The 22,598-nt window shown below is 33.7% G+C and overlaps 1 protein-coding gene across 1 annotated transcript in view; it reads left to right on the top strand.

Annotated features, from left to right (window-relative positions):
• LOC140047761 (uncharacterized) overlaps positions 1-22,598 on the top strand; it is a 64,878-nt gene that overhangs the window by 30,445 nt on the left and 11,835 nt on the right. Inside the window, exons 58-96 of the mRNA XM_072092797.1 lie at positions 40-279; positions 389-628; positions 720-959; positions 1,163-1,405; positions 1,510-1,743; positions 2,011-2,256; positions 2,407-2,646; positions 3,217-3,465; positions 3,973-4,212; positions 4,326-4,574; positions 4,666-4,905; positions 5,352-5,627; positions 5,763-5,996; positions 6,188-6,433; positions 6,538-6,777; positions 6,886-7,125; positions 7,548-7,787; positions 8,281-8,523; positions 9,157-9,390; positions 9,526-9,771; positions 9,927-10,163; positions 10,625-10,864; positions 11,261-11,500; positions 12,488-12,730; positions 12,858-13,091; positions 13,314-13,559; positions 13,979-14,215; positions 14,323-14,568; positions 14,888-15,124; positions 15,495-15,740; positions 15,949-16,185; positions 16,341-16,583; positions 16,729-16,968; positions 17,310-17,549; positions 17,772-18,011; positions 18,859-19,098; positions 19,380-19,622; positions 20,344-20,583; positions 21,494-21,736. Of these exons, the coding sequence (XP_071948898.1) occupies positions 40-279; positions 389-628; positions 720-959; positions 1,163-1,405; positions 1,510-1,743; positions 2,011-2,256; positions 2,407-2,646; positions 3,217-3,465; positions 3,973-4,212; positions 4,326-4,574; positions 4,666-4,905; positions 5,352-5,627; positions 5,763-5,996; positions 6,188-6,433; positions 6,538-6,777; positions 6,886-7,125; positions 7,548-7,787; positions 8,281-8,523; positions 9,157-9,390; positions 9,526-9,771; positions 9,927-10,163; positions 10,625-10,864; positions 11,261-11,500; positions 12,488-12,730; positions 12,858-13,091; positions 13,314-13,559; positions 13,979-14,215; positions 14,323-14,568; positions 14,888-15,124; positions 15,495-15,740; positions 15,949-16,185; positions 16,341-16,583; positions 16,729-16,968; positions 17,310-17,549; positions 17,772-18,011; positions 18,859-19,098; positions 19,380-19,622; positions 20,344-20,583; positions 21,494-21,736 (9,432 nt within the window). The remainder of the gene's footprint in view (positions 1-39; positions 280-388; positions 629-719; positions 960-1,162; positions 1,406-1,509; positions 1,744-2,010; positions 2,257-2,406; positions 2,647-3,216; positions 3,466-3,972; positions 4,213-4,325; positions 4,575-4,665; positions 4,906-5,351; positions 5,628-5,762; positions 5,997-6,187; positions 6,434-6,537; positions 6,778-6,885; positions 7,126-7,547; positions 7,788-8,280; positions 8,524-9,156; positions 9,391-9,525; positions 9,772-9,926; positions 10,164-10,624; positions 10,865-11,260; positions 11,501-12,487; positions 12,731-12,857; positions 13,092-13,313; positions 13,560-13,978; positions 14,216-14,322; positions 14,569-14,887; positions 15,125-15,494; positions 15,741-15,948; positions 16,186-16,340; positions 16,584-16,728; positions 16,969-17,309; positions 17,550-17,771; positions 18,012-18,858; positions 19,099-19,379; positions 19,623-20,343; positions 20,584-21,493; positions 21,737-22,598) is intronic.

Here is a 22,598-nt window from a genome sequence, read left to right on the forward strand (position 1 = left end):
TAAAAAACATTAAAATTGGATGTTGATTTTCGTTTTTAGATAATGAAGCACCTGTCCTTATATGCCCTGAAAACCAGAACTTAACATTTGATTGGGACTGTTTGGCAAGTGCCTATTGGCTGCCACCAAATGTCACAGACAACTCTGGAAATGTTTTTATGCCAGTTTGTGATTATACCAGTGGAGATATGTTTTCTGAAGAGGTGACAATTGTAACTTGTAATGCTACTGATGATTATGACAACACTGGAAATTGTAACTTTACAATTACAATTTATGGTAAGTACTTTAAAATGAGCTGTTGTTTACATTAAGCTATGCTTCTATTAAGTGATGCTTACCTTTAGTTAGGTTTTTAGTATTAACATAACATTTTTTTGTCTTACAGATGAACTAGAGCCAAATATTACCTGTCCTGATGACTTTGAAATATGTACAGATCCAGGAATTGATTCAGTAAATGCCACTTGGTATTCAGCCAATGCAACTGACAACTGTTGTGATGTCAACATAACTTCCAACTATACCAGTGGAGATCCTCTTACATTTGGTGAATACACTGTAGGATATGCAGCTACTGATTGCAATGATAATACTGGTTATTGTCAATTTACAGTTGAAGTTACAGGTAAAATTATGCTGTTTGATATTTAGTATTAAATATAAAAACTTTAACTGTTGGAAATATGGTTTGATTATTAAATTGTATTAACTTTTAGATTGTGAGCCTCCAGTTCTTGTCTGTCCGCCAAGCCAGAATTTAACAGGTGATGAATATTGTACAACAAATGCCACATTTATGCTACCAAGTGTCACAGACAACTCTGGGGATAATTTTACTGCATTTTGTGACTATGAGAGTGGGCAGACATTTTATGGTCACATGACTCTGGTAACCTGCAATGCTACCGACAACTATGATAACACTGGAAACTGTACCTTCACAATCAACATCTATGGTAAGATTACAGATTTTTTAAACTGTTTTTAAATTGATTTTTTAACCTAAAATATATTCAAATGGTCTAAAGATTACTAGTAAAGAAAACCCAACAAGAGGTATGCATCAAGATGGTGTTTTTTTATTTCATAAAATGCAATTTAAGATTTTGTAACATGGGAAGTAAAAGCAACATGTTTCCATTATTTTATCTAACTGTAGATGATACACCTCCAGTAATGAGCTGTCCAAGTGATATAGACACATGTGCTGACACTAATTCAATAATGGCATCAGTTTATTGGGAACCAGTAAATGCTACCGACAATTGCTGTGAATATGTCAACATAACATCAAATTACACATCTGGAGATTCTTTTGAGATTGGTGAAAATGTAGTAACATATTATGGAACTGACTGCAGTGAAAACAATGCCTCTTGTTATTTCAATATTAACGTGTTAGGTGAGTAATATTAGTATGACATAAGCAGTAGCTTTTATTTTTTATTTTTTTTATATTCTGTTATTATTTATGATATTTACTTTTGTTTACTCGTCTGCATTTAGATTGTCAAGCTCCCAACTTGACCTGTCCTGATGACCTTACGTTTGATGCTGATGAAACATGCTATGCTTATGCTAACTGGAGCGTGACAGCAGAAGATAATTATGATGGTGATGTTGATGTGATCTGTGATCGTATTTATGATAACTATGCTTTTGGTAACTACACAGTAGTCTGTAATGCATCAGACATGGCTGGCAACATTGCAAACTGCTCTTTTGAATTCTTTGTTGTTGGTAAGTAACCTTGTTACTTGTTTTTTTTTTTAGCTGTTTGACAACATCAGGCCGTCATTTACTGTTCAGTTGACATATATATTGCTTTTGCATGAAAGAGACCTACAACTTATGTGCATCATATATATATATATATATATATATATATATATTATTTTTACTCTACCTAAAAAGCAAAAAGATAATTTGTGTTTTCAAAAGCAATTCAACAGATATTAATCCTTGTTTGTTTACATAAATAAAAACAAATCATTATATTTGTCTTAGATTATGTTTCACCAAATATAACATGTCCGGATGACTTCACTGTTGAAACTGAACCAGGATTTGGTTCTGCAATTGTGACCTGGGATTCTGCAGTTGCTACTGATAACTGTTGTGGAGATGACATCGACATATCTTCTAATGTTACAAATGGCACTAGTTTTAATATAGGAGTTACATGGGTAGGATACACAGCAGTGGACTGTAATGGAAATGAGGACCAGTGTATCTTCTACATTGAAGTTGAAGGTAAGACATAAAGTATACAATGGTCTTTAGTGGTGCTTGGTGCTTGTAGGGTGTGTTGATTTTCAAACTTCTCAAGTAACCTTTCAGAATTGAATACCAAGTAGCTAAATCTTGAGTCCTTCCTTTTACCAAGTTTTTTTTTCTAATCAGACAAAGAACCACCAGTGTTGGATTGTCCATTTGATCAGACAGTACCTGGTGACCATAGCTGTTTTGCTACATTGTCATGGTCACCACCAAATGTAACAGACAACTCTGGAGAGGCCCCTACACCAGTTTGCGATTACCAAAGTGGGGAGACATTTACAGACATAACCACTAATGTTACCTGCAATGCTACTGATAGTTCTGGCAACACTGGATATTGTGTATTTTCTGTTATAATTATTGGTAAGAATTTTCCCTTTTTGTTTTAATATTAGATAAAATGTAATTAACTTCATATTGGTACATCACAATCTAATCCATGGTTAGAGATACACACAATTCTGTATTTAGATTAGATTATGCGACGAACACAATTTTTGCTTTGATAAAGTAACTACATGCTTCTGACTTCTGACTTCATTTCTTGTGTAGTACATACTGAGGGTCGCCATTTTTAAAGTCTGCATAGAACATTTGCAAATTTTTATCATATTATAATATGATATAAATACAATCAATAAAACAAAAATAATTGTCATCTTTGCAAAACCTGAACGGATGACCATACCTTGGTTGTTACTATAGTAACATTGGCTGAAGTTGATTAGGCATTACATTGAGTGTAACGTCATATTTATTTGGAAAGTGGTTAAGAAGAAATACTGTAGTTTTATACCATTTCTGACTATCTACCCGATGATTGATACTAGGTCTATACTTCAAACATAATATAATGATCTTTGTAAAACCTTTTCTTTAGTTTGATTATGCCATACTTTTTCCTATAATATGTTTTCTATACATTCCCAACAGATGAAACTGGTCCTAATGTCACTTGTCCAGATAATATCGAGATGTGCACAGACTTACAATTAGATGAAAGTAGTGTCACTTGGTATTCAGCCAATGCAACTGACAACTGTTGTGATAGTTCCAGTATCAACATAACTGCCAACTATACCAGTGGTGATTTATTTTCTCTTGGTGTATACACTGTAGGATATGCAGCTACTGATTGCAATGATAATACTGGTTATTGTCAATTTACAGTTGAAGTTAAAGGTAAATTCTCTTAAAACACATTGTTAACACTGTTTACTTTATTAAAGATGTATTATCCCTTGAAACACAAAAAATGAAGGTCAAAATATTCTAAATTTAAAGTGGCTATATCAAAGTAATATTAAAGTTATTCACTTTAAGTCGAAAATTCGAGCCAAAAACAACAAGTTTATGCAATCAACAGGTAAATTAATTTGATTACATTTCATCTGTAAAATCGTCGCGAGTGAAAGTAAACAAAGATTTCAAACCACGAGTATGCATTATGCATGATGCTAATTAGGATTGTTTACAACTCGTCACGGTTGAGAAGGTGTTTTCACACAGATCGCGAGGAAGTTTTATGATTATGCATACAGAGTAGCCAAACAAGCGCGTTGCATTATGAGATATGTTTTGATCGAAAACTTTGTTTTTATATCATTTCAAACTCAATGTGTGAGGTAAAGGATATGAAAGCAGCACATAAACTGAATTATTCTAAAATTTAATCATTTATTGTTTTAGATTGTGAGCCACCAGAGCTTTCATGTCCACCAAACCAAGACTTAGCAGGTGATCAAAACTGTATGGCAACTGCCACCTGGATGCCACCAAATGTCACAGACAACTCTGGAGATGTTTTTATGCCAGTTTGTGATTATACCAGTGGAGATATGTTTTCTGAAGAGGTGACAATTGTAACTTGTAATGCTACTGATGATTATGACAACACTGGAAATTGTAACTTTACAATTACAATTTATGGTAAGGCCTGTTTCTCAACTTAAACATTTGTAGAGGCTCACAGTTCTCTGATTGTTTTTATATTATGATTTTGAAATACATTCCACACACAGTATATCTTTTTTGAATTGTAGATGAACTTGCACCAAATATTACCTGCCCAGATGACTTTGAAATATGTACAGATCAGGGAATGAATTCAGTAGCTGCCACTTGGTATTCAGCCAATGCAACCGATAACTGTTGTGATAGTTCCAGTATCAACATAACAACCAACTATACCAGTGGAGGTCTCCTTTCACTTGGTGAATACACTGTAGGATATGCAGCTACTGATTGCAATGATAATACTGGTTATTGTCAATTTACATTTGAAGTTACAGGTAACTTGTGACTACTTTTATTAACATGAAAACATAATCTGTTGTTTTAAATAATATTTTATGCTTAATAAATTCTATGACTTTCTTTTAGATTGTGAGCCTCCTGTTCTTGTGTGTCCACCAAGCCAAACTGTAACCGGTGATGATAACTGTATGGCAAATGTTACCTGGTCTGCACCTGATGTTACAGACAACTCGGGAGATATTTTTATATCAGAATGTGATTACCAAAATGGGTCAACATTTTCTGGTCACATGACCCTTGTAACCTGCAATGCTACCGACAACTATGATAACACTGGAAATTGTACCTTCACAATCCACATCTATGGTAGGTTCACTTTTGTTCTGTTTTTATACAGAGTATTATTGTTAAAAATGTCCATTAATTTATATTTATTATTAGTCAAACTGAGGTGCTCCAAACAATAGCCATAAAACCAGCACAGGCTCTCATTTACCATAGTTCTGGTGGTAGAACAAGTCTTCTCAGATACTTTAATGACTTAACTGGAGGATCAGTGTTACTTCTAAGGAGTTGGGGCTTACCCTGCTGTTCTCACCCTAATACAGATGCACCTCTAGCCTGGAATCTACAAATTAGGATATCAGAAAATATAGATTAATAATTTAATTTCTGAACAATAAATGACTTTCGAATTAGAATTAATCCACTGAATTAAAAATATATTTTTGTTTATTGATGATTCCTTAGCATTTGGTGCCATATGCTGTAATTGATTCAAAATGTCATTATTTTTTATTCATTTTGATCAGATGATGAAGGGCCAGAAGTCTATTGCCCAGCAAGTATCTGGACTTGTGCTGCTCTAACGCCTTCTACTAATGTAGAGTGGGATGCTATCAATGCCACTGATAACTGTTGTGATAATATTACCATGACGGCTTCAAGTTCATCTCCCACCGACTCTGATGTATTTTCCGATGGCAATTACGGGGTTTTTGATGAAATTGGAAATTATGTAATTTCATACACTGCAACTGATTGTAATGACAATAATGGCACTTGTAACTTTACTGTTGAAATTGCTGGTAAGCATAAAATAAATAAATTGTACAATGAAGAGAAAAACACACACGAGAGATTTCAAATTTCAGTTTTTTTTTACTTTTATAAATTTTTATTTCTAGAAGAATAATTTCATTTTTTTTATTATCTGCATTTAGATTGCCAACCTCCAGTCTTGACCTGTCCTGATGACCCCACTTTTTACGTTGATGAAACATGCAATGCTTATGCCAACTGGAGTGTGACAGCAGAAGATAATTATGATGGGGATGTTGATGTTATCTGTGATCATATTCATGGTGACTATGTTTTTGGTAACTACACAGTAGTCTGTAATGCAACAGACATGGCTGGCAACACTGGGAACTGCTCTTTTGAATTCTTTGTCATTGGTAAGTGCTATTGTCAATATGAGTGAAGCTTTTTTATATTTTATTGTATTTTATAATAATAATGAAAAGAATGTGTCCTACATCTGCCTACAACTTTTATATTTCAATGCCATCTATCATAAGTGTGTTACAGTATTGAGTTACTTAAATCTCGTAATGATTGTAATTTTGTTTTAATTTTTTGCCTTTAGATGATATGGCACCTGTCGTAACCTGTCCAGATAACATCACTGTTGGCACTGAAATGGGAATCAATTCTGCAATTGTAACATGGGATTCTGCAGTTGCTACTGATAACTGTTGTGGAGATGACATTGACATAACTCATGATTCTACAAATGGCACTAGTTTTAATATAGGAGTTACAGTAGTAGAATACACAGCATTGGACTGTAATGGAAATGAGGACCAGTGTACCTTCTACATCGATGTTGACGGTAAGATATTTATTTTTAAATTGATTAATTTTGTTTCTTTTTCATATATGTACTACAGTATAATTGTAAAACGCCCAAATAAAATCGAGTTCTTTCTTTCTTAGATACTGAACCACCTATACTTGAATGTCCACAAAGCCAAAACTTAACAGGTGCGGAGGATTGCACAGTGACAGCCACCTGGATGCCACCAAATGTCACAGACAACTCTGGAGGTATTTTTATGCCAGTTTGTGATTATACCAGTGGAGATATGTTTTCTGAAGAGTTGACAATTGTAACCTGTAATGCTACTGATGATTACGACAACACTGGAATGTGCACATTTGCAATTACAATTTTTGGTAAGGTCATTTTAACACTAAATCATGACCTGCTTTTACAGGTTGCTTTCATGAAATTCAAAGTTAACAGCAAATACTGCTAATATTTTTCACTTGATGTGTCTTTAGATGAGCTGCCTCCTACGCTTGAATGTCCAGAAGACATGATGGTATGTACCGAGACAGGTGTTGATTCAATGTCTGTAACTTGGTACACAGCAAATGCAACTGACTGCTGTGACGATGTTACCATTGCTGCCAACCACACAAGTGGAAACATGTTTTCAGTTGGTGATACTACTGTGGGATATTCAGCAACAGATTGTAAAGGCAATACAGGATATTGTCAGTTTGTCATCACAGTGACAGGTGAATGCTATGAACATTTCTTAATCGATTCCTTCATCTTTCAAACTATTGAATTGTTCATTTTGAATTACAGTCTTGGAACCATCCTAAGCGACCTAAAGACGATTCTCCACTAGGCGAAATTGATCAAGCGAATCAACAGCGTCAGCTTACGCATAAGTAGAGAGGGTTTTGGGAGACAGAAACATAAATATGCATGCATATAAGCTGTCGCTTTTGATTCGCCTAGTGGAAAATACAGTATGTTTTATATAATAATAAAATAATAATAGTATGAATTTGTAACGCACCAATTCCAGCAGTAAGTGATCAAAGAGAGAGAGAGCTCAATCTGAAAGAAAAAGATGAGTATTCAAGTAACCTGTCCTGATAATGAAACAATAGAAAGAATAAAAAGAAATATTTGTTATTTTATTTTATAGATTGTGAACCACCTGTGGTAACTTGTCCTGAAAATCAAACACTAGACGGAGGTGCATCATGTATGGTGATGGTTATCTGGTCTGATCCAACTGTCACTGACAACTATCAGGATGACTTAGTAGCAGTTTGTGATTATCCAGCTCCCAGTGTATTTTACGAAGAGAGTACAATTGTGACTTGCAATGCTACAGATAGTTTTGACAACACTGGATATTGTTCTTTTACAATCTTTATTGAAGGTACCTGTTTCTTATTTTATATGTTGATTGTCTTCTTTTGTAATGATTCTATATAAAAGATATCCCAATATGCGAACCCAAGACTGTAACCAGATTCAAGCAATCCCCCCCCCCCTTTTTTTTTTTAGTGCCTTTTAAAGCTACAAGCTTGGAACCTTGTGTAGTGGGATATGGGATAGGTTTAGCTCATTACTTCCAGATCATTAATTTCCAAAACATTTGGAATCCAAATGTTAATCAACATATGTAAACAAATGTTTTTTAAGTAAATGCTAAAAGTCAACTCTCCCAATACCAGACTCTCTGATAGCTAGAAACTTTCATAAAACCAAATGGTTCCTTTGTTACCATTAAAATCCAATTCAGAATATCAGACTAGCCCTGATCGAAGGTGTCCAGTATTATAGTGGGAGATGATTGTATTTGCTTTGTCTTAATCTGCATGATATAACGTAATCTCATTGGAAAAATATTGTTTTTATTTCTGTCTTAGATAATATGGCGCCTTATCTGGAATGTCCTGGTGATATTGAAGTTTGTAATAATGGTACCAGTAGTATGGCATCAGTTACTTGGGAACCAGCAAATGTTACCGACAACTGCTGTGCGGATGTTGTTGCGTCATCAAACGTTACTTCAGGATACTACTTCACAATCGGTAACACGCTTGTGCGGTACACAGCTAGTGACTGTGATGATAACACGGCTACTTGTGATTTTAATGTCCTGGTTAAAGGTTTGTATAATTCATTGTGGTAACTATTTAATCCATCTTGTCTTAAGCTCTGTCTAAGTGTGATGTGCCCAAATATGGTAAGCTTGGTTCCCACTAGAACATAACGCAAGGACGTAAACGCAACGCAAGTGTGTTAACCAATGACAAGTGACAGTTCGAATAATCCATCTCTTGCGATTGGTCAATTGCGTTATATTCTTGTGTTGCGTCTCTAATAGGAACCAAGTATTAGTGGTATAACCAAATATGGTAGTGATATGACATTATCATATCCATATATGGGCACATCACATTCTTTTGTTACATAAAGTTTGATAGTGTAGACAGAGCTTTAGAATATGGTTCATGTTTTTAATTATATATATATATATATATATAAATTAATTTAAATAAATATAGAATATATCGTTATTATAATCCCATGCTTGAGACAACCCTTCTACCAACTCTTCGATATTCAGACTTTAGTAAATATATTCTTAATGCATTCTTAGTATAATCACACTCCTTACTTTTCAGCAAATTTTGTACCCAGGCCTATATGATACATAAATTCTGTACTATTGTTACTTACGGCATTTGTCAAATCAACATTCATTTGCTACATTAAAATTTTCTGTCATTTTTTTTCAGATTGTGAGCCTCCAGTCTTGACATGTCCTGATGACCTAATTTTTTATGCTGATGAAACATGCAATGCTTATGCTAACTGGAGCGTGACAGCAGAAGATAATTATGATGGTGATGTTGAGGTAATCTTTGATCAAACTCATGGTGACTATGCTGTTGGTAACTACACAGTAGTCTGTATTACAACAGACATGGCTGGCAACACTGCAAACTGCTCTTTTGATTTCTTTGTCTTTGGTGAGTGCTATAATCAAAATAAGTGATTCTTTTATTTGTTGAATACTAACAATGAAAATTGCCCTACAGTACGCAGTTTATAGGTTGTCATGCCAGTTATAAAGATTATGATTTGTGTGTATTTCCTGTCTTTAGATGATATTTCACCTATCATAACATGTCCGAATGATATCACTGTTGACACTGAAATGGGAATCAATTCTGCAATCGTGACCTGGGATTCTGCAGTTGCTACTGATAGCTGTTGTGGAGATGACATTGACATATTTTCTAATGTTACAAATGGCACTAGTTTTAATATAGGAGTTACATGGGTAGGATACACAGCAGTGGACTGTAATGGAAATGAGAACCAGTGTATCTTCTACATTGATGTTGACGGTAAGACATACAGAATACAATATATGTATGAACTATATACTGTTTATTTTTGTGTATAATCACAATTTATTGAGTAAGTCATTGTTTTTTTTTTTCATAAACACTTTAGTCTAATTGTAGAAACAAAGACAAACTATTTTTGTTTTCTTTCATAGATGGTGAACCACCTGTACTTGACTGTCCACAAAGTCAAAACTTAACAGGTGCAGAGGATTGCACAGTTACAGCCACCTGGATGCTACCAAATGTTACTGACAACTCTGGAGGTGAATATATGCCAGTTTGCGAATATACTAGTGGAGATATATTTTCTGATGATGTGATTGTAGTCTGTAATGCTACTGATGATTACGACAACACTGGAATATGCACATTTGCAATTACAATTTATGGTAAGGATAACAACCTTAATCTTCTTATGGTTTAATCCTAATATATATATATATATACATACATATCTTTCACAACATTTTACATTTGTTGTTATTCTTATTATTTTTTTTAGTCTAATTTATTCAGAAATATAAATATTTACATTGGGATTGTACAGAGACAGGTAATTGCCTGTAGTCTGTAGCCTGTAATATATAATCACAAAGAAAAAAAACCTGAAATAAGGATTAAACATTTTTTTTTTTAAATTATATATTTAGGCAAATTGCCAAGGATAACCATAGCCAATTCATTCACTATCCTTCTCAAAGGTGGTAATCCTATTCACAAGACAAACATACACAAGATGCTCTACATAAACAAAGACTACAAGTCTTTGTATTGAAAACTTATTGAAAATAAGTACTGCTCTTTTAATATTATATGGATTTACTGATAATTTCCTATTGTGTATTCTTAGATGAGCTGCCTCCTATTCTTGAATGTCCAGAAGACATGATGGTATGTACCGAGACAGGTGTTGATTCAATGTCTGTAACTTGGTACACAGCAAATGCAACTGACTGCTGTGACGATGTTACCATTGCTGCCAACCACACAAGTGGAAACATGTTTTCAGTTGGTGATACTACTGTGGGATATTCAGCAACAGATTGTAAAGGCAATACAGGATATTGTCAGTTTGTTATCACAGTCACAGGTAAATAATATGAACATTTCTTCCTAACTAAAAGCGATATGATGTTTTTATTTTGCATACTGCAATGATATAGCTGAGGATATTGATTCAGTAAAATTGTTTCCATTTTATATTACAGTTTGTAACAGTCACATGTTGTTAATATGTCATTTCATAATAGAGCCTTCAAATTTCAAACCACTATTTTTATTCTTGAATTCAATTGTTTATTTCGAATTACAGTCTTGCAAAAGGTAACAATATCATGTGATCATATATTGTCCAATAAGATTTTATTTAATCTTGTATTACAAAAAATAAACTAATCACCAAATAATAAAGACCACCATTGTCCACACATTTGATTAATGACAAAAAAAGAGTTTTTAATCTTGAATTAATATTTTTATTTTATAGATTGTGAACCACCTGTGGTAACCTGTCCTGATAATCAAACATTAGAAGGAGATGCGTCATGTATGGTGATTCCCATGTGGTCTGATCCAACTGTCACTGACAACTATCAGGATGACTTAGTAGCAGTTTGTGATTATTCATCTGGAGATGTATTTGATCAAATGATCACAATTGTGACTTGCAACGCTACAGATAGTTTTGACAACACTGGAAGTTGTTCTTTTACAATCTTCATTGAAGGTACCAGTTTCCTTTTAAATATTTTGGTTGTCTTTTCTTAAACAGTTTAAAAAAATGAAAATAGGACACAGAAAAATGTGTATGAAATGCTTTAGATAAAATAGTTTTAGCTCCAATTTCAAGCTGACACCTTTGTAATCATTCAATATTGAAAACACTTTAAACCAAGACTTAAAGAGAGCACACCCACCCAGTAATAATAATAATAACTTTATTGACAAACACTTTTGGATCAGTGGCAACACACTCATTAGTGGTACAGTCAACTTAAACAACATACAATTGAACATTATAAACCAAACATGTATGTATGTACACTCAATGATACATACATAGACATTAAATACAATAGTAAAACAAAACCAATGGAGTGGCTTTTCTTAAATTTTAACTTTTTAAACTTTTTTTTTTGCAACAATGCCAATTAGCTCATTTTTAACTCAGATCTTTTTTCCCAGGCAACTTTAAGAAAATGAACCAGTGATAGATTAAATAGATTATCTTCTTCATCATTTAAGTTTTCCAAACAGTAATACAGTAATTTAGTAGTTAAATGGATGTAAAAGAGATACAACCACAATCCTTTAATGGTTCCCTCCCCCGAGAATTGCCTGCTTCTTCTTTTTAAATTTAAAATAAATATTTTTTCAGGTATATATATATATATTGCATTCACAAAGGTTTAAAAAATTGGGACTAGGAAAATATAAACTTAAAAAAGTATTTTGCACCACAAATCTATGGCCCAGAGTGGCCGTGATTTAAATATGTTATGATATTCAATAGAAGGCTATGAGAAAATTTCTATGGAGATATTTGTATCAACATAAGTTTTGCACAATATAGAACTTAATATCATGTATTAAAGTGTTTTATTAAAGTGTTTAGTTAGTTGCATGAAAACTTGGCCAATATGATTGTGTAAAATAACTTGCCTGAAATACTACATTACAACATACTGAATAACTGATCTCTTTGTTTTCCTAGATAACATGCCACCTGATTTACAATGTCCTGACGATATTGACGTTTGTACTGATTCCAATGTAACTACTGTATTATGGGAACCAGCAAATGCCACCGACAACTGCTGTACTGATCTCAGGACTACTTCATCAAATATTAGTTCAGGAGAACCTTTCTATGGATTGGGAAACAACGTTGTACGCTACTTTTTAACTGACTGCAATTTCAACTTAGCTATTTGTGATTTTAATGTATTTATTCAAGGTTGGCAAACTTTATTATTTTTACGTTTCAAATAAAATTAAATATAGGCTGACACCAACTTTATGATGTTTTTTTGACAAATTACATTCTTCATGTTATAACTACATATATATTGTTTTACTTTTAGATTGTGAAGCTCCTGTCCTGACTTGCCCTGATGACTTTATGTCTGTCACTGATGACACTTGCTCCGATTCAGCAACATGGGTGGTTACAGCAGTAGATAATTATGATGGTGATGTTGATGTGACCTGTGACCTTGCACCTGGTGCGTATGCCCTTGGTAACTACACAGTAGTCTGTAATGCAACAGACTCTTCAGGAAACATAGGAAACTGCTCATTTGATTTCTTCATCCTGGGTGAGTACTAAAACTATTGAGGCTATACATTTACTTACAGTAGGCCTAGACCTAGTAATACTATTGAGGCTATACATTTACTTAGTAGACCTAGTAAAACTATTGAGGCTTTTACTAGTACATTAACAGATTTATAGTTGTCAGATGACACATGTCTCCATTTTATTTTTATTCACAATATGGCTTTGGGTTAAATTATTACAATCTATTTTTGGTTTTTAGATGAAACTTCTCCGAATGTAACATGTCCGGATGACATCATGGTTTACACTGACATGGGAATCAATTCTGCAATTGTAACCTGGGATTCTGCAGTTGCTACTGATAACTGTTGTGGAGATGACATTGACATATCTTCTAATGTTACAAATGGCACTAGTTTTAATATAGGAGTTACAGTAGTAGAATACACAGCAGTGGACTGTAATGGAAATGAGGACCAGTGTACCTTCTACATTGATGTTGAAGGTAAGATTATTGGTTTGCATCCAACTTGGCATAAGAAGTATAAATGCGATGATCGCCGCTAGTTTTACCAGTCCTAATTAGCACACTTTTACACATTGTATTAAAGCTATACATATTTACAAAATTTGCAGATTTGTCAAATTTTGAAGTTTGAACATTCCTAGTTAGGTTGACATTTATTATCAATTGTGCCATGTTAATTTTGTTTGAGGGGACCGCTCAGGATGTAAATCCCCTTTGGGGATCTAGGGAGCTATCTCTTGTACCATTACAAATGATTGCATTTTTTGTCTGTTATCTTTTCTTTTCTCAGGTGTTTGCTCTATATGTATGGGATCAAAATAATTCAAATCACATAATATATTTATTATACAGACTTTAATTCGAAATTAGCATTATACTTGATTTTATTGTTATAGATTCCGAAGGTCCTGTCTTAAATTGTCCTGGTGATCTTGGACCATTTGAAGTAGATGATAATTGTATGGCATATGTTGAATGGAACGTAACAGCAACAGACAACAATGATGGAAGTGTTCCAGTAGTTTGTGACTTGATGCCTGGGGATTTTCCCGATGGCAACTATACAGTGAATTGTACAGCTTCAGACTCATCAGGAAATACAGCCAACTGTTCTTTTAATGTTGATGTGTATGGTAGGTATTGCTTGATGAATCCATTATAAAATGACTCAGACCTTTGTGATGGCATAGTCTGATTGGTAGATAAGTATTTTTAACACCCTTGCGTTCTTTATTTATAGATTCTATTGCACCGGAGATTACATGCCCATCAAATGTATCTATGTGCTCACAATCTGGGACATCTACAGACCTGGCATATTGGGATTCACCCATAGCTACAGATAACTGCTGTGATGACATCACTTTATCTAGTGACATTGATAATGGTACAGCACTTGATGTTGGTGTATTGCATGAAGTTGTCTATACTGCAACAGACTGCAATATGGTGGAAGCACAATGTTCATTTACAGTATTTTTGGAAGGTAAAATTCAGGTTTTGGTTCGATAAATATAATAATGGTAGTCTTATATAGCACCTAATACAATGTGCTTTACACTCAAAATTGATCCATAAAATATCGTGGAGCCATTTACACTGCTCCATTCTCCATCACTGGGAAGCTCCCATATGAGAGCTCGCCGGAACAGTATTCACAGGAGCTTGAGTGAAAAAAACCCATTATTTTCAGATTTGGAATAGACTAGATTATGTGTGGCAGTCTTCATATTATATAATATTTGAATTATGTTTTACATTATTTTTAAATAATTGTAATAATAACGCATATAATTATTTTATAGATTGTGATGCTCCTGAAATAAATTGTCCTGATAATCTTGGACCATTTGAAGTAGATGATAATTGCACAGCATATGTTGAATGGAACGTAACAGCAACAGACAACAGTGATGGAAGTGTTCCAGTTGTTTGTGACTTGATGCCTGGGGATTTCCCTGATGGCAACTATACAGTTTCTTGTTCAGCATCTGATTCGGATGGAAATCCTACAACATGTTCTTTTAATTTCTATGTAAATGGTGCGTCTTTTTATATTACCTTTTACTGTCCATCAGTTTGTAGCCTAATGTTCTTTGTTACCATCAATAGACCCACCATTGCAAGGCAATAAACCCATTTAAGCATTAAACATGTAGTTTTACAAATAATATAGTATGTTCTATATAAGTATGTTTTAAATACAGTTGAGTTAATTGGTTAAGTAACTACTTCAAGGCGCAGAGAATCAAAACGTTTATTTTATTCATACATTCATATCATTGCAATCTAAACCCTTGTGTTCCACTGCATTGAAACACTACATAGATTATATTATGTTCGTTAGTTACTGTGTATGGTTTTTTTTATGAATGTTTATATGTATGTTCTTTTATTGTTCTCTCTTAATAGATAATATTGCACCGGAGATTAATTGTCCATCAAATGTATCTATGTGCTCACAATCTGGGACATCTACAGACCTGGCATATTGGGATTCACCCATAGCTACAGATAACTGCTGTGATGATATCTCTATATCTAGTAACATTGATAATGGTACAGCACTTGATGTTGGTGTATTTCATGAAGTTGTCTATACTGCAACAGACTGCAATATGGTGGAAGCACAATGTTCATTTACAGTATTTTTGGAAGGTAAGTCTGGGTTTCGTGGTATGAACAGAATTGGATTAATTAAAACATATTAAAGTATGTTAATTCTTACAATTTTAAAGAAATGTTTTATTTATATAGCCTGAGATGATACATACTTGAGTTTTGTGTATCTAACTATCATCCTTCAGTCTTTTGTATTTAATTGTTTTAAGTATAATAAAATTCAGCACATACAATTATCTTATAGATTGTGATGCTCCTGTATTAAATTGTCCTGATAATCTTGGACCATTCGAAGTAGATGATAATTGCACAGCATATGTTGAATGGGAAGTAACAGCAACAGACAACAGTGATGGAAGTGTTCCAGTTGTTTGTGACTTGATGCCTGGGGATTTCCCTGATGGCAACTATACAGTGAATTGTACAGCTTCAGACTCATCAGGAAATACAGCCAACTGTTTATTTAATTTCCATGTATATGGTAGGTATTTTATCAGGTTTTCTAAATCATCATTGTTACCCTATTACTAATTAATTTATGTTTGCAAAATGTGCTTGGCAATTGTTTGGGCTTTACCTATTATCACTCGTGGAATAAATAATATTATTATCATCTAAATGGTTCTGATTTTTCAGATGCAACAGGTCCAGTACTGACTTGTCCCTCGGTAGTTGAAGGATGCAATGACGATGGACGAGCCAATGCTACTGTCATTTGGAACTTTGAAAATCCAACAGACAATTGCTGTGATAATATTAATGCAGTCTCAAGTAACCAAAACGGAAGCACTTTTGATATTGGAACTACAGTAGTTACGATTGAAGCTGCAGATTGCAATAACAACTTACAGATTTGTGAATTCAATGTTATTGTTAATGGTAACTCTCACTTTTGTTTTCTATATTTTCCATACTGTACAGAAACCAATTTATTGAAATCCTCTTTATAAATTACGACACAAAATAATAAATGATAGGAGAGACACTTTATCAAATCTATTTTGACAACTTTTATATTTGACAGATTGTGAAGATCCTGTAATCACTTGTCCCGATTCAGTTGAGTTGGTCGCTGGCCCTCAATGTACTGCTGTGTACACTTGGTCAGACCTTAATGTTGAGGACAATGACCCAGACTCAATTGAGGTTGAATGTGACTACACATCTGGAGAAGCATTTGACGTTGGTACAACTTCTGTGGGTTGTACAGCTGTGGACAGTGCAGGCAATCAAGATAATTGCACATTCACTGTCTATGTATCTAGTATGTGATTAGCTGTTTTTTTACAATGTCAAACAACTAAAGTATATGGCAACAAAGTCTAAGGCTCTGTACTTAGTAATTCTAACCCACTGATCTATTAGGGAAAGTTCTGCAACCTAAATAGTTAATTCCCAAATATACATGCAGTATAGTTCTAGTTGTCCCATGACCTAGAGGATTGTAGGGGTGTAGCAGATAAGAGACAGTGCACCATGTCTTTCCAAAGGGGAATTAGAATTTGTACTTATCATGACACAATACATGGCATAAGCCATATCTCCCAGTGGTGCCTATCTTGCAGGGTTTTTAATTTATTTGTATTTATTTCCACTTATTCTTAGATTGTTCGTATCCTACTGTTGAATGTCCTGATGATGTAGAATTGGAAGCTGATGAAGATTGTAATGCTACTCTTTATTACAATGTCACTGCAACAGACACCGATGGCAATACTCTTGACTATGAATGTTCTTATGAGAGTGGAGTGGAGTTTAGTTTAGGAGAAACAGACGTAGTTAACTGCTCAGCCACTGATAATGGTGGTCGTGTAGGATACTGTCTCTTTGAAGTAGCAGTAATAGGTGGGTGTACACATCTTAATTTAAAATATAAATTTATTAACTGTGTATTAAATGAGTATGCAGCACAGTATCTAAATGCTGTATGTGGTTCTTATATGCTTCATGAAATAGGAGTTTTTAACTTTTACTGTATATTTTCCATGGCTGTATACACATGACAATGGTCAATTATAATTGATATTTAGTTTTGTGTATTTAGAATTGTTTTTGTTTTTATTTTAGATACTACGTCTCCCGTCATAGAATGCCCATCAGACCTGTCAGTGTGTTCTGAACCTGATATCAATGGGAAAATGGTTTCTTGGAGTATGCCGAATGCTACTGATTTGTTCTGTACAAACATCACCATTAGTCCTAATACAAGTTATCAATTTTTGGAAGTAGGCACACATCCTATTACATACTCTGCAGTAGATGGTTCTGGTAACAGTGAAAACTGTTCATTTAATGTCATAGTTATGGGTGTGTATTACATTTCATTTTATATTATATCATATTTCAAACATTATGCTACCTTAAATTGCATCCATTGTCTCTATAACACCAACAGTGCAAACTGTTCATTTAATGTCATAGTTACAGGTATGTTTTCATATTTCAAACATTGGGCTACCTTTAAATTGCATCCATTTTCCCCAAATGAACTTGATGAAGGAATAGTGTTTATAGCTTTCACGTTCTTTGACATAATATAGAGATAGAGATAGATGTGTACCAGAATTAAACTCTCTGTTTTTTGTATGCTCCAACACCCACGCATATCTTTGTAAATGCGGTGTAGTGCAACCGACTTTCATGAATTACGTGAATGTCCTCTTACTAACGCCAACATTCTAATACTGTAGATCTTAGTTCATTTATTTGTCCAAAAGGAAATTCATGTTGACATACAATTTCTAAAAAAAATTAGTTAAAGGTTAGTAAATACAGAAAAAGATAATAAAATTTAAACTATACAACAGAGCAACAAAATTTCTCTGATGAACAATGAATTACCTGAGTTGGTTAAAAGGCTGATTGAATATGGAATAAAAGATTTAAGGAATTTGTTTACAGTGCTGCAGCTTCTTCTGTTTATTATCAATTGAAACTTATTCTCAAAATTTGTTTTTGACTCTTCAAAGTTAGTGAAATATTGTCTTAGTTTGTTTTTATATTGATATTGTACTTCATTTGTGCCATGTTGGACACTCAGTTATCAATATGGAATGTAAGAAAATAAAGATTTGTAAATACACAGAGCGACACAGGAAGCATAGACCATTGCCATGAATAAATGTTTAATTTCAATTGCTAATTATTATTTCAGATTGTGATGCTCCACAGTTGACATGTCCTGATAACTTTAACCTAACTGCTGATGAAAATTGTGAAGCTTCTATCACATGGGACCCAATTGATGTGTATGATAATTCTGGAGATATTCTAACTGTTGAGTGTGATTTTGACAATGGTACTCTTGTTACAACTGGAGATTACAATATAGCGTGCCGGGCGCAAGACTCTACTGGCAACAATGGCACCTGTGAATTTAACGTTGTAGTTGCAGGTAATGTTTATTGTTAAAAGAGGATCATTAATTATATGATCATCATTAAAGATGATCATATCCTTTTTATAAAATTTGTGTTCTGTAGTTCTATAGTTGTAGACAATTGTTTAATTGTTATAATTTTGGAATTGTTTTTTTGTTGTTGGTAAGATTACATTATTATGTGCAAACACGTTTAATTCTGTTTCAACATTCAGGGATGCATGAAACAGCATGTCAATCATCATCAGATTTGTCATATCATACTGAAATCAGTTCTTTTTTTTGTTAACTTCTAGATACAACAGCACCAGTATTCACATGCCTAACAATGATAAACAAGTGTAACGACTATGGCCTTCCTTATGCTACCAACTTGACATTCTTTGACAGTATCACAGACAACTGTTGTCCTCAAAGTATATCAATGTCTATGGAAGAAACAATCAGCCAATTCGATATTGGAACCACAAATGTTACAATAACTGTTGAAGATTGTAATGGAAATGTAGAAATATGTTCAACTTCTGTTAACGTTGAAGGTAAGACCATAGAGATATTATAGTAAATATATCTATGATAAGACTCAGTGGCCTAATAGTTATGACCGCTCAATAGCTAGACCCAGGAGGCCCAAAGTTTAATTGATTCCAGAGCATGAGAAGCCCCAATGTAACTACCAGCGTGGAGGGCCTCTTAGGATTGCTAAACCAGGAGCATTTTTTCCCTTAAGCAAGCTTTTTTTATTTATTGTCATATTTTAAAATTGTGAAATCTTTAAAAAAGGTACATATTTATTACATAAAAAGTCTGCACACTATTAAGATACACAAATCAGGTAGCACCTGAATGTATTAACAGAGTTACATTGCAATATTACATCATTATTAGACTGAGGATGTGTCCTTTGTTGAGCCAGTTACCTATAATATTCTATGACATTATATACAAAAAAATGTGTGTTCTTTATGCCCTAAACAGATGAGTGTTGCTTTGTGATTGATTGTGATGCTGTTTGTTTGAAATATCAAAATATCATTAAGCTCCACTATCAAACTAGTTTGACAAAAAAGTGTGATGTGCCCAATAGTATGATGTCATCGTTTCCATATATTTGCACATCACTATTTTTTGTCACATAAAATTTGATAGTGTAGACAGAGCTTTACTCTTGTTTACCACCAATTACAACTATTGGATGCATGAAGGTGCTACCTAACTTTTTAACACATTCATGCATTTATGTTTTGATGTACATTTCAGATTGTGATGCTCCACAGTTGACATGCCCTGATAATTTTAACCTAACTGCTGATGAATTTTGTGAGGCTTCTATTACATGGGATCCAATTGATGTGTATGATAATTCTGGAGATATTCTAACTGTTGAGTGTGATTTTGACAATGGTACTCTTGTTACAACTGGAGATTACAGTATTGAATGCCGGGTTCAGGACTCTACTGGCAACAATGGCACCTGTGAATTTAACGTTGTAGTTACAGGTAGTTATTATTAAAGTTTCAAACCTGTCCTAAATAGTGTGTGCATTAGTTCTACGTGTTGGTGCAAATTCTTGATATGGATTATAATTTGGTTTTACAACAATCAATGTGAAAGTTGTTTTATTGCAGTCTGACAACTGTTTGACTACTTATGATTACATTTGCAATATGTATTTTTAAATAAAAGAGTAATGCTATGCCAAATTGTTATGTTATGCTCTTCTAAGGATTATAAATTGGTTGTATTGTTACTTGTTATTACTTCTTTATTATTATTATTATTATTTATTGCCAAAAACCAGTTACAAACAAACAAAACACAGAAACTAAGGGAGTAGGCAGGAACCTAAAAGTGAACCTAATCACTATAACAAGAGTTCAGGTTCCGTACTCCCAAAGTAACAACAATGATATAAAATAAACTATATAAAAATATTTAAAAAACAAAAAGACGAATCAACAGTGTCAATATAAAATAAACGGATAAAATACATAATAGTCGATTCAACAAAGTCAATATAAAACATGTGATTTAAGTGAATTTAAAAGTGAAAATAAAAGTGAACCTAATCACTATAACAAGAGTTCAGGTTCCGTACTCCCAAAGTAACAACAATGATATAAAATAAACTATATAAAAATATTTAAAAAACAAAAAGACGAATCAACAGTGTCAATATAAAATAAACGGATAAAATACATAATAGTCGATTCAACAAAGTCAATATAAAACATGTGATTTAAGTGAATTTAAAAATATTTGAAAACTGTCTAAAATTAAAGAATTTTTAATCATTTCCGGTAATTCTTCTTATTCCTATTTGGTGAGATAATTGCAAAATTTACCATTTTCTCCAATGTATCATGCTATGCAAAATTATTATTTTTTTTCTATTTTTTAAACTTCTAGATACTACAGCACCAGTATTCACGTGCCCAACAATGGTGAACAAGTGTAACGACTATGGCCTTCCTTATGCTACCAACTTGACGTTCTTTGACAGTATCACAGACAACTGTTGTCCTCAAAGTATATCAATGTCTATGGAAGAAACAATCAGCCAATTTGATATTGGAACCACAAATGCGACAATACTTATTGAAGACTGCAATGGAAACACAATAATATGTACAACTTTAGCTTATATTGAAGGTAAACACATAGCCTATGTACAGCCACAGAAAACACAAAAAACATGAAATCTGTCTATTCACAAAAGAATCTATACTGTATTTCACTTTACTTCTGTTTTATTTTTTGTTACCTTCTTAGTTTAGTTGTTTTGTATTTGTTGTCTTGTTTTGCCCTGCATATGCTTGGTTCTCCAAGCTGTGACCTGGGATGTTTGTTACATTCTTAGTTTAGTTGTTTTGTATTTGTTGTCTTGTTTTGCCCTGCATATGCTTGGTTCTCCAAGCTGTGACCTGGGATGTTTGGTACCTTCTTAGTTTAGTTGTTTTGTATTTATTGTCTTGTTTTGCCCTGCATATGCTTGGTTCTCCAAGCTGTGACCTGGGATGTTTGTTACCTTCTTAGTTTAGTTGTTTTGTATTAGTTGTCTTGCTTTGCCCTGCATATGCTTGGTTCTCCAAGCTGTGACCTGGGATGTTTGGTACCTTCTTAGTTTAGTTGTTTTGTATTTATTGTCTTGTTTTGCCCTGCATATGCTTGGTTCTCCAAGCTGTGACCTGGGATGTTTGTTACCTTCTTAGTTTAGTTGTTTTGTATTAGTTGTCTTGCTTTGCCCTGCATATGCTTGGTTCTCCAAGCTGTGACCTGGGATGTTTGGTACCTTCTTAGTTTAGTTGTTTTGTATTTGTTGTCTTGTTTTGCCCTGCATATGCTTGGTTCTCCAAGCTGTGACCTGGGATGTTTGTTACATTCTTAGTTTAGTTGTTTTGTATTTGTTGTCTTGTTTTGCCCTGCATATGCTTGGTTCTCCAAGCTGTGACCTGGGATGTTTGTTACCTTCTTATGTTTTTACTTTACAAATCCTTGCCAAATAGGAGGGTTG

The sequence above is a fragment of the Antedon mediterranea genome, chromosome 4, assembly GCF_964355755.1.
Source record: "Antedon mediterranea chromosome 4, ecAntMedi1.1, whole genome shotgun sequence".
In the NCBI taxonomy this organism is placed as follows: domain Eukaryota; kingdom Metazoa; phylum Echinodermata; class Crinoidea; order Comatulida; family Antedonidae; genus Antedon; species Antedon mediterranea.